The sequence below is a fragment of the Cadophora gregata genome (assembly GCF_030347475.1).
Source record: "Cadophora gregata isolate MNR1 chromosome Unknown scaffold_7, whole genome shotgun sequence".
NCBI lineage: Eukaryota > Fungi > Ascomycota > Leotiomycetes > Helotiales > Ploettnerulaceae > Cadophora > Cadophora gregata.
In genome coordinates, this window is record NW_026695930.1 from 2,337,944 (window position 1) to 2,354,175 (window position 16,232).

At 46.9% G+C, this 16,232-nt stretch overlaps 3 protein-coding genes across 3 annotated transcripts; 1 reads left to right on the forward strand and 2 right to left on the reverse strand.

The window, feature by feature from the left end:
* Position 1: 1 nt before the first annotated feature.
* On the reverse strand, positions 2–1,189 carry ONS95_013540 (uncharacterized protein; the record flags this gene model as incomplete). The annotated part of the gene is made up of 1 exon (XM_058507192.1): positions 2–1,189. The coding sequence occupies one exon, from the start codon at positions 1,187–1,189 to the stop codon at positions 2–4; it is 1,188 nt and encodes a 395-aa protein (XP_058357923.1).
* A 1,821-nt stretch (positions 1,190–3,010) lies between these two features.
* Positions 3,011–14,267, forward strand: ONS95_013542 (uncharacterized protein). The gene is made up of 5 exons (XM_058507194.1): positions 3,011–4,768; positions 4,822–8,166; positions 8,226–8,788; positions 8,834–12,054; positions 12,102–14,267. Exons 3-5 carry the CDS (start codon positions 8,265–8,267, stop codon positions 13,817–13,819), a joined length of 5,463 nt encoding a protein of 1,820 aa, XP_058357924.1. The 5' UTR covers positions 3,011–4,768; positions 4,822–8,166; positions 8,226–8,264; the 3' UTR covers positions 13,820–14,267.
* ONS95_013541 (uncharacterized protein) lies at positions 3,340–4,434 on the reverse strand (the record flags this gene model as incomplete). Its single annotated transcript, XM_058507193.1, has 1 exon — positions 3,340–4,434. One exon carries the CDS (start codon positions 4,432–4,434, stop codon positions 3,340–3,342), a length of 1,095 nt encoding a protein of 364 aa, XP_058357925.1.
* Positions 14,268–16,232: the final 1,965 nt, after the last annotated feature.

Sequence of the window (16,232 nt, forward strand, 5' to 3'; positions counted from 1 at the left end):
CTTATACACCATGGTCCGTTCTGCAAAGTATAATTAATAAACGAGCCCCAGTCGGGAACCCATGACGGTAAACCGGAACTTTTTGGAAACCTTGTGCCAAGGACAGAATCCCCATATCCCCAGACAGCAAAATTGCTGTTGCCGTGTCGACAAAAACCTCTTCGCGAAATTTTGTGTAATCTGGTTGAAGCTCAAGCTCTTCCGCATCCTGACATATTCCAAGGAGGGAGAAGACAAAGTCTCGTGGATCGGTAGCTTTCATAACCATACTCCTGGAAGGATCCGTCATATACCACTGTCTCAGACGTTCTATCAAGAGTGGAAATTCTGAATCCGATCCGTCTCTATTGAAAGGTAGCTCGTTGACAAGCGACGTGCGTATAGAGAAATCCTGTATCGAGGCAGCTCGACACTCATAATCGGTCCGTGTCGAATGCGGTTTCGTAGAGCATGTATCTAGCATTGAAATAAAACATGCGATAGACATGTACATTTCGAGATCTGTTGTGCGCCGATGACCACAGTAAAAATGGACAGTTTTTGCAGCCGCGATCTCCTGAACAACCCATATTCTGGACCACCAAGGCCGAGAAAGGAATGCGATCATGTTGGTGAGAGGAAATGTCGCCTCTTCGTCAATACTGGTAGCAATTTTTGGCATCACATTGACCCATGATCCTGGCACTTCACGCTCAAGTTCCATCGCCATGTCACAGACTCTTTTCAATGTCCGGATCAATCGATCGCTGCCGTCAGCAGCCACGCCCAGCCAAACGCAGACAGCTGAAGCATTTTCGTAGACAGTTCTCATGTGCTTCACTTGATGTGATTTTTCAACTTCATCGCTTTGATTAATGCACAATGCATCAACCCATAACACAAAAGCCCCACCTGATCTTTCTTGGTGCCTATCGCGAAGATGCACCAGCGCTTGGTACAAGTTCTCTTGAACAGCCACAGGAATCTCCGATCCGTTGATGCAGAGGTATATTGGAGATTGCGAAACTTCTGTTCCCCAAGCGTATGATAGAGACTCATATTTGCCGGCCGCGTCCTTGAGACTGATGGACCTGATGGTGCAGGAGATATCGTGTGGTCGATTGGAGAAGAGATGTTTTGGGAGAATATGGAGGAGCCTGATCTCATTCCGAGTCGGGTCGAGAGGCTGGTATATACTGCCGAATTCCATTTGAAAGGCACAGAAAAGAGTATATGTGACGTCTGGTCGTGAAGAACCATCTCACGTATTGCTACGGTCACCAAGACGAGGTGGGGAGGAAGCGATGTGTTACAGTAGGGCTCCCCGTGACATTGCAGCTGACCGCCGTCCTCAGCTGAACCTCGTTGCTACAATCACGAATCGAGGTGAACTGAGATCACTAAAATGGGAAAATAAAAGTCCGGCGAATTGACAATAAGATGTCTCTTGAAATGAATTATTCGCAGAGTTGGGTGCTACGCATTCGTACTACATTTGTCAGATGAATCATGAGCCTGTGGCCGTGAAACTGGCTGGACGGGACGCAGCTTATTTCTCGCAATTGATAAACCGCAATTAACACCCATTGTGACACCGTTGTCATTGCAGAACATCAATATTTCATGAGAGAAAAAGCTAGAAGTTAATTTTACGCGCTACTTGAATGTCGTTTTTGAGTTCTTTAATTTTCAAATCAACGGTTACTGTAGTGCCGTAGGAGTGGGGTGCTGCTTAGAATCGGCAGCCTTCCTGAACACACGACGAGACTGAATACAGACCGGAGCTGTATAGCTGGAACATACTCTAGGACCAGGAGGCTCATTAATAGGTACCCGAGACACAGCACCTTCGGCAACATAAAATCTGGAATGAAAAGATCCATCGAGTAGTTTTGTGGTCACTGCAGTCACTGAATATGATGAGGCAAACATTGATCAATGTTGAATTGAGGTGTTGTTCTCGCAATTACTAGAATCCAAAGTCCCATAAAGTTGGTAATGACAGTGTTGAAGTACAATAGAAGTACCCCGTACTGGAAAAGATTTCTTGTACACCGCATGCATTGCATGATGCTCTGCACATGAAGCGAGCAGCGCACAGCTTCCTATACTTGGGATAAGCTCAGGAACAACAAAACTAAACTGCATAGCAGCAATCTTTGGATGACTTGCCGTATTCAAGTCTGAGATTACTCATCAAGCTCCAAGATCATCGAGACCATATTTTGGGGAGCGCACTTGTAAAAGAGCGGTGGTGGAAGGGGGATGCACACTGTGCCTGGTGGACATCCACAGGCTCCTGATGAAACTATTAGTTCAGAGCCTTCATTGGTTAGAGAAGATCACGGGAGAACTGACCAGTTTGCCATTCGCTGGTCATGCCATGAAATGGAAACGCGCGAGGCAAAGCAAGGACCGAGCCCAGCATGAGTGAGAGCGCTGCGACTGAGATCTGCATTGTGGCGGTAATATTTGGCGGTTTTAGTCTTCAAGTTTTTGTAATTGTCCAAGAACGGGTTTCGCGAATGTCAATTGTAGAAGAATTGAGCCTCTGCTTCCAGGAGCATCGTGCTATGATATATAGGTCTCGTAGATGTGGTGTAACTCTCCCGGAGCCCGAACATATGCGAAAGTTATACCACTCTTCTCAAGAATCACGAAAATATGAAACATGGGATGTAACAGTGTCTAAATATTGTAAACCAAGTCAGCGTACGATTCTTCGATGCCAGTATGTGCAACGTACATCAAGCGAAAAACACATCCGAAGGAGTAGCACAGATGGATGGCATCGTTAAGGGGAAAGCCAGATAGCTGTGTCCATTTCCATGGAAAGAATAAATGAAATCAGACATTAAATCTGGCACAAAAGTACATAAACATAGAAGATATACCTAGTTCTGCTTGTGTGAAGATTCAAAGGGTTAAGGTAAGAGGGAGCGTCAAAACTTGTCGGAACAAGATCAAACTGATAGGATACTCGAATTCTCGCAGTCCGTTTAGCGTTTGTTATATGGAGAATGCAAAAGAATGCCAATTTAGATTCCATGTTTATATGATTGTGTGGAATGCCGGACCTTGTTGGAAACGACTTTGCCAAGGGTTCCCTTTGTCAATCTTAATGCTCAAGACGCAGCCTTTTCTGCCATACAAAGTCTATAGTAACCACACCAAATAGCCAAATTTTTCTGCAGGTCTTCCGCAAGTAGCACCCCGCAAGAGAAACACAAATGGATTATCGGCCCCTACCACAAGAATAATTCATGATTACGAGTCTGCCTCTCATTGCCGATTTTGTATTTCTGACATTGCGATAATTTTCCCCACTCCACCACACTTCATGGCCCTTTCCCTCTAGCTTCATTCCCATCTGTACTTCTCGCACCCAACCCCAAAATCCTTACACACCTCCCTGCCCTGCGCCTTCACATTCTCCACAACCCAAAGCCTCGAATTCGAGAAAACAAAAACTTTTCCCGGCGCAAACGCAAAATTATTACTCGTCTCCCCAATGAATATTTTCCCAAGCAGGATTCCCTCCGGATTCCATACATGCACGCCATCCCCAGCACCGGCCCAAACATTGCCTTCCGTGTCGCAATGAATCCCATCCGGAAACCCAATATCTGAGAATGCGAAGGTCCGGCGATTGGTGAGCCTCTTCTCACAATCGATGTCAAACGCATAGATTGTTGCTGGTCTCGTGCCGTTGAACGCAAATTGCTGGGCGCCTGTATCGGTCACGTACAGAGTCTTCAAATCTGGCGAGAACTCCAGTCCATTGGGCTCAACGAATCCATCGGCAACTACTTGGATGATTCCCGTCTGAGGCTCAAATCGGTAGACTTGCTTGGGCTGAGATGGCGCTGGCCGGAAATCTTGGTAGTATCCATAATCTGCGTCGGTGAACCAGAGGTCTCCTGTCACAGGATGTTGTCGCGCGTCGTTGATGGAGGAGAAATTACGGCCCATGAAGCTGGTGAGCAGAATTGTGGAGGTGTTGGTATTGGGGTCGACGGCGACGAGTTGCGAGTAGTGCTCGAAGTCGCCTTCGTCGCAGTAGACTTGCTGGGGAGGTGTTTGCGATTGGTCTGCGCCGGGAGGGTAATATGATGTTCCCCCATTTGCTTCCCATACATCGGGAAATTGAGTGCTGGTGATTGAATAGTCGTCAAGAGAGACAATTGTGATGTTGATGTTGTCCTCCAAGCTCTGGTAATTGGAAGTTATGTAGAGTGAGTTGTCTTTCTTGTTATAGATGCCAGCTTCATGGAATGCTTCCCACGGAAGATCGGCGATTTTGCGAGCTGTGGCATTTTCTCCTAGGACGGTCTGAAAGTCTGGATGGTAGCTCAAGAGTGAGATAACTGGTGTTGTGATATTGGTAGCCGAGAGGGTTGTGAAGTAAGTTGCGTCTCTAGCGAGAGCCAGTAGATCAACACTAACAACCGACATTGTAGCAAATATTGAAGCAGCGAAGCTGAGCAAAACGAGGATATACTATTGATCTTCGGACTTTCTTCCTATTTCCTGTCCAGACTCACCTTTTTGTACTTTTTTGTTTTCCGTCCTGACAGCCCTGACGACATTGGCTGCTGCGGGGTTTGCGGGGTAAAAACAGCGGTGTTTCCTCCGTAGTGGGGCGGCACGTTGACAAGTGCCATTTAGGGCTTCAGCGGGAGGTAATGATCATCGGGATTGGATGATTTAATCAGCCAGGACAATGCGCTACGGAAGACAGCATCGGTACCTGAATTTTCTATGGCTTGTCTGTCGTCAGGGCGCAGCAGTAAGTAGACTTAGCGAACGAAGGTACCGAAGCAGGACATAACCTTATTTTAGGCGAAGTGTCAGGATACAAAATCAAGTGAACAGTACAGTAAGTCCTTTCAGATGTCCTTCAGCATTCTGGGGAGGTAACGTCAATCCTCTACCAAAGTGAAAATTGACCGACATGTGCCCTAAGATCTACGGTGCGCGCATTGCCACTCAAGGTCAATTGTTAGATGAGGGATTTCCAGTGGAGGAGGACAACTGCTCTTGACAAGGAATATTTAGAGCGAGAGGCCTCATATCTTTCCTTGCTGGCATCCAACTCGTATGTTCTGATATATGTTTGCCCTACTTGCTGACATCCACTATATCTCAAATCTCATTCTGCCCATCCTCGGCCAGCTCGCCATCTCAAATCCAGGGTACAGAACGCAGGAACTCACCTGTGGTCCACGAAATTCCGTCAAGGGCGAAACAGTCTCAGTCTTCTTATCCACCGATCTAAAGACCTGAAAATCTCACGGAAATTTCCTCCTCAGATATCAGAGATCCGAGCCTTTTGCCCCTGCTCAACAGGCAGAAATACATTCTCGACAATTTTATAGGGCCAGTGGACTTTCGATGAGAGGGCGACTTTTGACACGAGTGCTGAGTTTGATGATGGCAGATCTCAAGAGGGCGTAGCCTTTGTTTAGTGAGGAGAGCGAGCTGTTATGAGCCTCAACTTGGAGTGTTGAGGTGAGATGAGCAGTTGGACATGTTCTGCAGAAAGGAAAGGAACTAGTGATTGGCCAAAATGAAGTACTGTAGAGAAGCAAGATATTGTTGGTGTCTTGGTATTGAATGACGCGATGTGTGTCATGTCAACGGGAAAAATTGGCAAAGGGACTCTGTATGAACATCTCTGAGATACACAGCCAAGGATTCAAGAAATTACAAATGAACAAGTAGACAGACAGTGCATGAGGCCCTGTGGCTAGCCTAATTCTGAATTGCAAACAGGGGATTTGGCTATCCAATATGTTCGGTCTCAGACTAAGATCTCGAATTTAGCTCTTTACAGTTCCCTCCCCAAGACACAACTTGTTCTCTGTGCACGACTCGAGGAGAGAAGCGAAAGTCAACAAGGCGAAATGTGCACACGTGATCTCGGGAGCAGCCTAGCTGCCGCTAGTAGTGTCTCCAGAAACACGATAAGTCGAGATCCAGACTTGCGTCCTATCATTCAACATCGAAACGTCGTTGTGAATTGATTCCGTCTTACCGCTTCTCGATCCCCTAGGATTTAGGACTGAAATTTAGTCACGTGAACGGACCCAAAGCAAAGATACCTTCCCTCAAGGTACCGAACATGACATGGCGCACCTCTCTCGCAGAAAGTACATGTGCTTCTCCGAGTCTCGTACAACCACACCATGTGCCGTCAATATTGGGTTCTGACAGCAAAACAAACGGGAAATATGATGACCGCGATAGAGAGTGACGGGGTGGGAAGGCGAGACATGGTCTCAGACACTCCCGCTGCCCCGGGTACAGCCTGGTTGAGTCTGACAGCAGAAAGAAGGACCTGACTATTATTTGAAGACGAAGAAACAGCAGGAGCGGCGCAGTTGCTCGTATATCGCCAGTCAGATCCTTATTGTTACGTCGATGACTTCATCCGCCGATCCATTCAATGATCCTTCGAGTCCTCGATTTTGCTTTCGCAAATTTTGAGTCATGAGAAGGAAGAGGAGGAGGAAGGAGAACTCAAATGATGGGTTGGATAAGATCCCAGCCTCAGGGCAAGGTCTCGGGTAGTAATCTGCATTTGCACCTGCATGTCATCTCATCCTTTCCCAATGGGGTTCCCGTGCGGAGTGACGCAGCCGAGTACGCCATTATCTATCTGGGCGACGATGAGATGTGTTGTGCCTTGAGGATGCGTCTCGAGTCTCGCGGTCGTTGGCATAGAATATCGCAGTTCGAACTATGGTCCATTCAAAGATCATCAACAAAACGTCCCTGTTCAGATGGCTTGCAGCAACTACAATACGCATGTATGCCATGCTCTAGACTGGCTACGGAGAGAACGAACCATGCAGACAGAAAGGCTGTGCGAATGGGAGGGGATGAATCCTGCATGTTGCCGTCGAGTTACCGTTTAGTTCCCGCCCGACTGGACGCAGAAGCAAATGCAGAAGCACTTTACTGTCGTCTCGGTGTGATATTGGAGAGCACAGGGAAAGGAGAGGAGAGACATGAGCACAAGGACACGGGAAACTCGACTCGACTCGCCCTGTTTCTCCCCATCAGTATCGCTGTCGTCATCACATGGCAGGATGCCCGGGTCGGTGACGGATGAAGCTGCTGAAGTCTCTCATCCTCCAATACCGTGCTGAAGCAGTACAGAGAGTCCTTCTCCTAAGTTCCCTCCGCAAGCCCTCATCCTGCTGCCCCTCTAGCTTGCATCGCGGCTGAAAATTTCCAGCATCCCAGGACTTGGTACATCACCTCAGTGGGTTATTGTCTGTGTCAGCAATCATCCTGCCGAGAACTCAGCCAGCAGGTTGCCGCCGGCCACTCTCCATCGCTGCAGAAGAGGGGCCAAAAGGATATCAGCACCAGTGATCTGAGTTCTGTCATTGGCCAATTCACGAGTTTTGGTGTGGCAGCCGTTTGTTCTGCCCGTCTCTGCCGCCTCGATCCGCTATTTGGGGAGGTCTCCCAGGGCCCAGCAGTGGTCAGGATGGACGTCAGGATGGACTCGGGAGTGGCTGGGCGCTCGGTATCTCCCCACTTCAGCGTATTCAGCTTCTCATCCATCAGCCCTAACGGCTTCACCTGCATAATCATCCTGTCTTCTGCGGATCATTGACTGAACGTTTGATTGATTGATCAAGTCAACATGCCCAAAGCCATGGCTCCAGGACAAGAAGTGCTCGAATCGCATGTGTCATCCCATGTGATAGATGGTAGTCAGCACTGGCTCTGATCTGCTCTCTATTTCACGTCAACGGCCTCTCATTCTTTCCATTCGTTCATTACATCTGCACCGTTTCCCTGTGGCTGTCATAGCTTGTAACGTAAGTCCCAATCCGCCTCGGTCCCTATCCCTCGGGTGCAGCTCCCAAAATATCCCCTGCGCTGGATTCAGATTTATCCCGCACCACCCTGTGCCCCTCCACACCCTCCACATCCACCATCCAACTCGGTGTCTTCATTCGCAGAGCTCTTTAATCAATCGACGAGGCTGTAAAAAAGGTCTTCTCCAGGCACCCTTTCTTATTTCTTGTATTATATAGCTGGAAGCCGAGGAGGATCTGGAGAGTTTGGGTTCTTGACTTTGCTTTGGTCCGAGTAAGAAGAGCCGAGCTTACATCCGCCCCCAACAACAAACCACCGCTTTAAAAATTTCTTGCAGGCAGTCTTGATGTAAGTTTTTCATACAGTCATTTTGATCGCATCGTCTCCATTACTGACATTCTGCACAGATAAGGCTGGTATTCCCACCTCCTTGGGATGAAGTTCTAATGTTCATCGCATCACACAATATGAACGCAGATCCCGCCAACGCTAATGCACCACCTAACTCCGATAAGATGAGCGACGGAATCATCAGCGATGAAGATGAGCATGACTTCTCCAGTTCAAGTCCCAGCAGCATGTCACCCAGCTTCGAGGATTTCGATCGCTGGCAAGCACATATCGGCCTCAAAGCCTTTGGCGAAGGACTGAACGCTGCAGCGAGAGCAGTCTTCCCTGTTGAGACAAGGTCACGGTACGCCAAGGTGTACGTACTGCTGGCTAACTGGGCAGAGGAAGATTCGAACAGACCCGCGCCAATTGAAGTATCGAAGGTGTTCAATGTTTTCAAGGATGTCTTTCACTTTGAGGTCCAGATGTTCAGGATTCCAAGCGAGGACCCCCATGTTGCTGTCACAAAGAAAATCTCGGAGTTTGTGGGCCTTGGAGGTGATAGTGAGGAGCATCTGAAAATTGTGTATTATGCTGGTGCTTCACAGATGTCAAAGAACAAGAGATTGATGTGGAATAGGTATGTTACATGGCCCCTGAAAGGTCTCAGAGCTGACTATTCCAGTGGGAGGAGAAGTGACAAATCCGCTGTTGAGTGGACTGACATCCAAATTGCCCTCGAGAAAGCCCAGAGTGATGCTCTGATACTCCTGGATACTACCCACACAGTAACTCAAACCTGCATCCGAGGTAATGGAGTTACTGAACTCATTGCTGCTCGAACATTCAATGTAAACGCAAAGGATACTGAGTCATATGTCTTCACCAAGGATTTAGCGAAGGAGCTCCGAGAACTGAGCAAACTACCATCATTTTCAATAGGCAATTTGTACCACAACATATTCTGCCGAGCCCAAAGTCGAATAACACAGCAAAACGGAGATGAGAGGGCACCCATTTACATACCACTGACACAGGAGGACTCCAAGTATCCACGCAGTATCCGTCTCGCCGTTCACAAAGGTAGTGAGAATGGCTACAGCGAGCCCTCATTCGAAGTTCAGCATCCGGAAAGGGCAGGTACCACTGGCATCTCACCAACACCGTCTTTTCTCCACTCATCATCAACTCTACCTGGCGAAGTCCCACGGATGGCTTTTGCGATCCGACTCAAAGACGACTTTAATGTTGGCGACCTCTCATCAGATCTGTTCCTCCAGTGGCTAGGGAATCTTCCCGCATCCGTTGCAGAAGTTAAGATGGAAGCAGGATTCCATAGCTTCTCCTCTCTCCTCATCGTGTCTGTCCCGATCTGTATGTCGATATATATGCCACAAGACCCGGCGGTGATAAGCTTGGGACCAATCACATCCTTCAACCAAGTGTTGAACCGAGTCTCGGGGTTCATGCCTAAGGACCTCCCAACACCCAAACCTGATGTCTGGGAATTCGAGAATCTTCCCCTACCAACGAATGGCAAGAAGTCTACGAATGGCGTCAATGGAGTGCAGACATCAGAAGTACGATTCCAGAGGCACCCCGAAATCATCGACGATAAGGAGAATAGACCACCGCTTCAACGAGGGTTTCCATCAGACTTAAGCATCGACAGCGGTTTCGTCGAGCCGATTGTCCCAAATGGACTTCGCCATGGTCATACATTGATTGGTGAGCTTCCGCCCGCGCTGGAACAGTCACACCCAATCAATGTCCCAGGACCACACACAAGCGAGCCCAATGGACCTCAATCCAAAGCCCACGCAAAAATCAGATCATACACCGATGATCCGAACACCAAGCGATTCCCAAGAATATCAAGACCAGTCGAGTTGCTGAGGAATAGCTACGATTGTATTGTGATTGGCTCTGGATATGGTGGTGGTGTTGCTGCGAGTCGAATGGCTAGAGCGGGGCAATCGGTCTGTTTGCTCGAGAGGGGGAAGGAAAGATGGCCTGGAGAATATCCTAGCGGCTTCCTAGACGCGTTTAAGAACCTTCATGTCTCGGGTGAATTCGCTCCTGGATTCCTCAAAGGTGCCATGGTTGAAGGCGGGGATCCAACAGGTCTCTACCATCTTATCTGCGGCAAAGGTCAGAATGCTTTCGTTGGCAACGGACTCGGCGGAACGAGTTTGTTGAACGCAAATGTATTCCTGGAAACTGATTCCAAGACGATGAAAATGCCATGCTGGCCGAAAGAGTTGCGCAAGCCAGACTCGCTAAGAGAATACTACGACCGAGCAGCACATGTCCTTGAGCCAGAGGAGTACCCGAAAGATTGGCCGGAGCTCCCCAAGTTGACCATGCTTGAGCGACAAGCTAAGGCTCTCAGCTGGGGCGACAAGTTCAAGAGAGTACCGCAGACGACTCGTTTCAAAGGTGGTCCCAATAGCACTGGCGTCGAAATGTATCCTTCTGCCTTGACGGGAATGGATTCTACTGGAGTCAATGATGGATCAAAGTCAAGTACCCTTGTCAACTACCTTGCTGACGCCTGGAACTGGGGTGCTGAGATGTTCTGCGAATGCGAGGTGAGATACATCAAGAAACACCCAGATCCGGAAGAAGAGGGCTATCTGGTATTTTTTGCCTGGCATGGAAGTTGCCGGGGAGCTTTTCAAGAACGCCTATATGAAGACCTGATGTGGGTTCATGCTAGAAAGTGTGTATTCCTGGGAGCTGGAAGCATTGGCACGACGGAGATCCTGCTCAGAAGTAAGAAACTTGGCCTATCGATGAGCGACAAAGTCGGTACCGGCATGAGCGGAAACGGTGATATCCTAGCATTCGGCTACAACACCGACACTGAAGTCAACGCCATCGGCCGTCAATATCCATCCCCATACAAACCAGTCGGACCAACGATCAGTGGAATTATCGACTGCAGAGACGATGTTGAAAATCCTCTTGACGGTTTCGTCATCCAAGAAGGTGCTATTCCCAAAGCTCTCGCACCCCTTTTCCAGACCATGTTGGAGATGATGCCTGGCAACCAAATACCCACCGGTCAGACTCTCCTCGAGAAAGTGAAGCATTCTATCGCACAACAAGGCAGCCGTTTCCTAGGTCCGTATTACGCGAAAGGCAGTATCGAGCGCACGCAGGTTTATTTGGTCATGAGCCACGACTCGAATCAGGCAATCCTGACACTGAAGGACGACAAGCCTGTACTCGAGTTCCTCGGTGTAGGAAGAAGCGATCATGTCCAATACCTGAACGATGTCCTCAGGCAAGCTACTCAAGCCGTTGGAGGGACATATGTCAACAGTCCTTTCTACGCGGCACTTGGTCAGCAGGAAATCACTGTGCATCCAATCGGCGGAGCGTGTATGAGTAAGACCGAGTTTGGCGAGCATGGTGTAACCAATCACTGGGGTGAAGTCTTCACGGGTGATGGTAAAGAAACGCATCATGGTCTGGTTGTCACAGATGGTGCAGTTATCCCAACTGCTCTCGGTGTCAATCCCTTTGCTACAATTACAGCTCTGGCTGAAAGATCAGTTGAGCATGCAGCCAAGTTCCGGATCAAGCGCAAGATTGATTTCGAAACGAAGAATGACATGCTAGATCTGTTTGCTGAGCCACATCAGTATGCCGAGGGAAAGAAGGTGCTGCAGCGGAAAGACACAACTGGTATCAGAGAGGCTATCAGTCTCGTCAAAGCCACGAGAGAGGCGAAGGCCAATGGATTTGGTTTCTCTGAAGTCATGTCTGGATACATCCATGTTGGGGAAGGGATCGAAGGTGATAAAATTGAGGATTATGAGACTGCTGCAAAGACTGCGAAGGGTCTTTGTGAGGAGGCGAGGTTTTTCTTGAGCGTGAAGGCTTGGGATACGCACACGAGTAAGTCACCGAACGATTGCGATGGTAGTTATGCTAACAAAGTCCAGTTGTCAATCGAGCAGATCACAAAGCTATGCTTACCGGCACTTTTACATGTGCTGGTCTTCCTGGCAGTCCATTTATGGTTCAGCGAGGAAACTTCCACCTGTTCAATGTCGATCAAGAGGCACCCGGTACTCGCAATCTCACCTATGACTTCGACATGACATCGACAGATGGCCGAGCATTCCATTTCCATGGACAGAAAATCGTCGATTCATCGGTTGCACTCGGACCATGGCGATTTTGGAAGGCAACGTCGACGCTGTATGTCACTATTTCGGAATCATATGGGAGGAAGCAAGTCCTAGGCCGTGGAATCATGCAAATCAAACCTTCGGATTTCTTCTCCGAACTCTTCACATTGAAGGCTTCTGGAAAGAGCTTCCTTGCCAAGCTTCGCTCTTCAGCAAGCTTCATGGGATTCTTTGCTCGACAATCAATGGGTCTATTCCTCGCTCCTTTCACATGGCAGCAATACCCATCCGTGACATATACCGGCTACATCAACGACACTTCACCAGACCATACAATCCAGATCGTCGCCTCGGATGGCGTCCGCTCACTCCTCCACGTCTGGGAACCCCGCAATCCAAAAATCAAAACAGTCAACCTCTTCATGATCCCGGGCGCCTCGGTCGACGAGAAGATCTTTTCCCTCCCCACTATCGAAGTCAACGCCGTTAATTACTTCACACGTGCAGGCTACCGCGTCTTCGTCACTGTGCATCGTATCTGCCAATTGATGGTCGCGGAGAACGACTGGACGACGTATGACTCTAGGCTTGATATTCGCGCTTGCTTCGAGTGGATCCGCAAGAAACATGGCCACGCACCCATCTACACCATCTCGCACTGCATGGGTGCAGTAGCTTACTCCAGTGGTCTCCTCGATGGCACGATCCCCACGACATGGGTGAAAGGTATCTCGACTTCGCAGGTCCTCATGAACCCCATCTGGTCGACACTCAATATGGCGAAAGTGCTTGCTGGACCAATCCCGTTCGATAAATTGTATGGCTTGCTTGGGGGGAAATGGTTCTCGTGCTCGAGTACGACGGATGATAGTTATTTCCAGCAGTTGGTTAACCAGATACTGAGGTTTTATCCCGATGAGAGGGAAGAGATCTGTAATAATGTTTCGTGTCATCGGTGTTCGTTGGTTTTTGGTCGGTATGTTACATCCCCTTCTGCTCATTCTCCTTTTGCTTCCATCTTTCATACTGACCAGTCTACCAGCCTTTGGAACCACCGCAACCTAAACGAAGCCACCCACCGCCAAATCAACCGCTTCTTCGGCGGCGTCAACATGACTCTCCTCCACCTTCTCATGCGCATGGGCTACCACGGCCACGTAACCACAAACGGCCCACTCTTTGCCCCTCTCACCACCCCTCACAATCTCCACCGTCTCGAAAACATCCCCATTCTCTTCTTCTCCGGCGCAGACAATAAAGTGCTCACGCCTGAGAGCACGGACAAGAGTTACAGTACGATGAGGGATATGTTTGGTACCAGGGATTATAGTAGGGTTGTTGTGCAGGGATATGGGCATCTGGATTGCTGGATGGGGAGGAAGGCGTATAGGGATGTGTATCCGATGATTAGGGAGGAGGTTGATCGGGTGTGTAGGGGGGAGGGGTACAGATACACGGAGCCGGATTGGGAGAATGATTGGGAGGGGTGGAGGGATTTGCCGCAGAGTGGTGGAGCGGTGACAATTTGAGTTGTATGATGTTGTGCGTTGTGTTTGATGCCTTTTCTTCGAGTAGGATAGCTTTGGTTTGTTTTTGACGTTGATGTCTTGATAGGGTATGCTTTTGAGCGGGAGTCAGTGAGGAAACAAAAGATGGATTTCTAGGTTGTGTTTTATGGGAGTTTGGATTTCTCTTCACTGGATCGGGGAATCTGAATATCGATACAGCCCTCTGGTTTCTGGGTTATTGGTTCTACGGTTGGACATTCGCGTTGTAATTTCTAGTTTATACAGGGATTTGGATATTTTTCTGTTACTTGGTTGTTCGTCCTAAATATATTTCAATTGATCAGCATCACACTTCATTTTAACTTTTCCATTACAGTTCCACAGCGCGAGCATCGAGGAGTTCTGCGAATAGGAGATGTTTTAGTATGCAGAAGGGAGTAGTTTAGAAATGCGGTAGGCTTAATAGTCGGTTCCCCTCTGTAAGTCTGCGGGCACTCGCCTACAGTCGGCGAAAGCAAGTGTCATAGGAAAGTAAGTGTCACGTAGAATTCTCGCGGGCTTCTTATCCTATCAACCGCCGTCGCTTGCACATTTTAGCCTGATAAGGGTTCTGACCAATCAGAGAGCTATATTTAAAGGTTAGATACAGTTAATTCTACTCTACTCTATAACGCTATAATATCTATTAAAACAAGGGCTATCTTTATAAAGATAAATATTACATTATTTATACCTCTAATAGACGTAACTTTATTATATAAAAGCTTAAATATTTACTAATATTTCCCTTAAAGGTACACGTTATTAAGGCTCTTTATACCTTTCCCCTTAATAAGCTTAATAGTTCTCTCACTAGGTTATTCGTAATCTCTAATAGCACTTAGCTAAAACTAGAGATTCGCTAAATTTCCGTAGGAAAAGTGCCTTTTCCTTATACTTAAAGGAGATCTAGCAGAAGAAAGTAATACTCGGATAATTTCTTTCCGGAATTTAACTTATATTATCTACTTATCCTTATCCTTAATACGCTAGTAGTCTTTAATGTTCGTATATATTAATATAAGGTAGTAATTAATTAGAACTATCTGTAATAGCTAATTCTAAAGAGCTTACTACTCTTCCTAGCGAATTAGCCTATCCTTAGAATTATAAGCTTTCAGTTGATCACTTATATCTATAGCACCTATAAACTAGTTATAAAGCTACACGAACTAAGGCTTATCTAAATCCTTAACGTTTTACTATCTAAACTATACTCTAATAACTATTACATCAGTAAAAAAATCTAGCTCCAGGCAGCCGCCGGCTGGCCGCTAAAGGCGCTATTTTCGCTATTCTAGCCTAAGTTGCATATCGATTAATTTGACAGCTAGCGACCCTTAAAGCGGTATATACTAATTTAAATTGACGACGTAGGCGCCTAAGGCGACTAAGGCGCTATAGGTGCTTATAAGCCTAATTAGGACTAGCGTATAAAATAAAAGTGGGTCCGATTTTTTATTTATTATATAAGATATATTAGTAAGCTTAGAAAGCTTAATAATACTAATCCTAAGGATATTAAAGGTACTTATAAAGGTATACCTTATAAGGAGGTATTATTAGGCTTATATCGCCCGATTAGGCAAGGCGGCGACTTACCCCTGTATAGAATTCACCCGAATCGAATTATAAGCTTATTAGCGATTTTTTAGCGTGGATATTTATAGCGTTAAAGGCTTAGCGAGACTAGTTTTAAGGATATACGTAGAAAGTGCAGGTCTTTTTAAATTCTCGGTTAAAATCCACGCTAGTCTAACTGTTTTTAGTTAGTTTAAAATCTAAAAATAAACTTAACTTTTAATTTTTAATTCTAATTAAAAATATTATATCTTTCCTAATTTAATCTAGCTTATATATAAAAGTAGGTCTTATAAAAGGCGCCTAGGGCGTATAAGGCGGCCTTTTATTATTTAAGGCCGACGTACGACGGCCTCTTATATTTTAAGGCGCCTTAAGTGTAAATAGTAACTATTCGGCGAAAACAGCGAAAATAGCGGGTGGCACGTGCACCCGGCGCCAGAATTTTTTACTGATGTATGTTTAAGGAAGTTTCACTTAGCTTATAACGTGGAGTGCTAACTATTCTAAAGCTATTACTATATTAGTAAAAAGATCTGGCTCCAGGTAGCCGCCGGCTAGCCGCCGTAGGCGCTATTTTCGCTATTTCAGCCTAAGTTACATATCGATTAATTTAACAGCTAGCGACTCTTAAAGTGATATATACTAATTTAAATTAACGACGTAGGCGCCTAAGGCGACTAAGGCGCTATAGGTGCTTATAAGTCTAATTAGAACTAGTATATAAAATAAAAGTGAGTCCGATTTTTTTATATTATATAAGGTATATTAGTAAGCTTACTAAAAGCTTTAATACTAAGAATACTAAGGATAC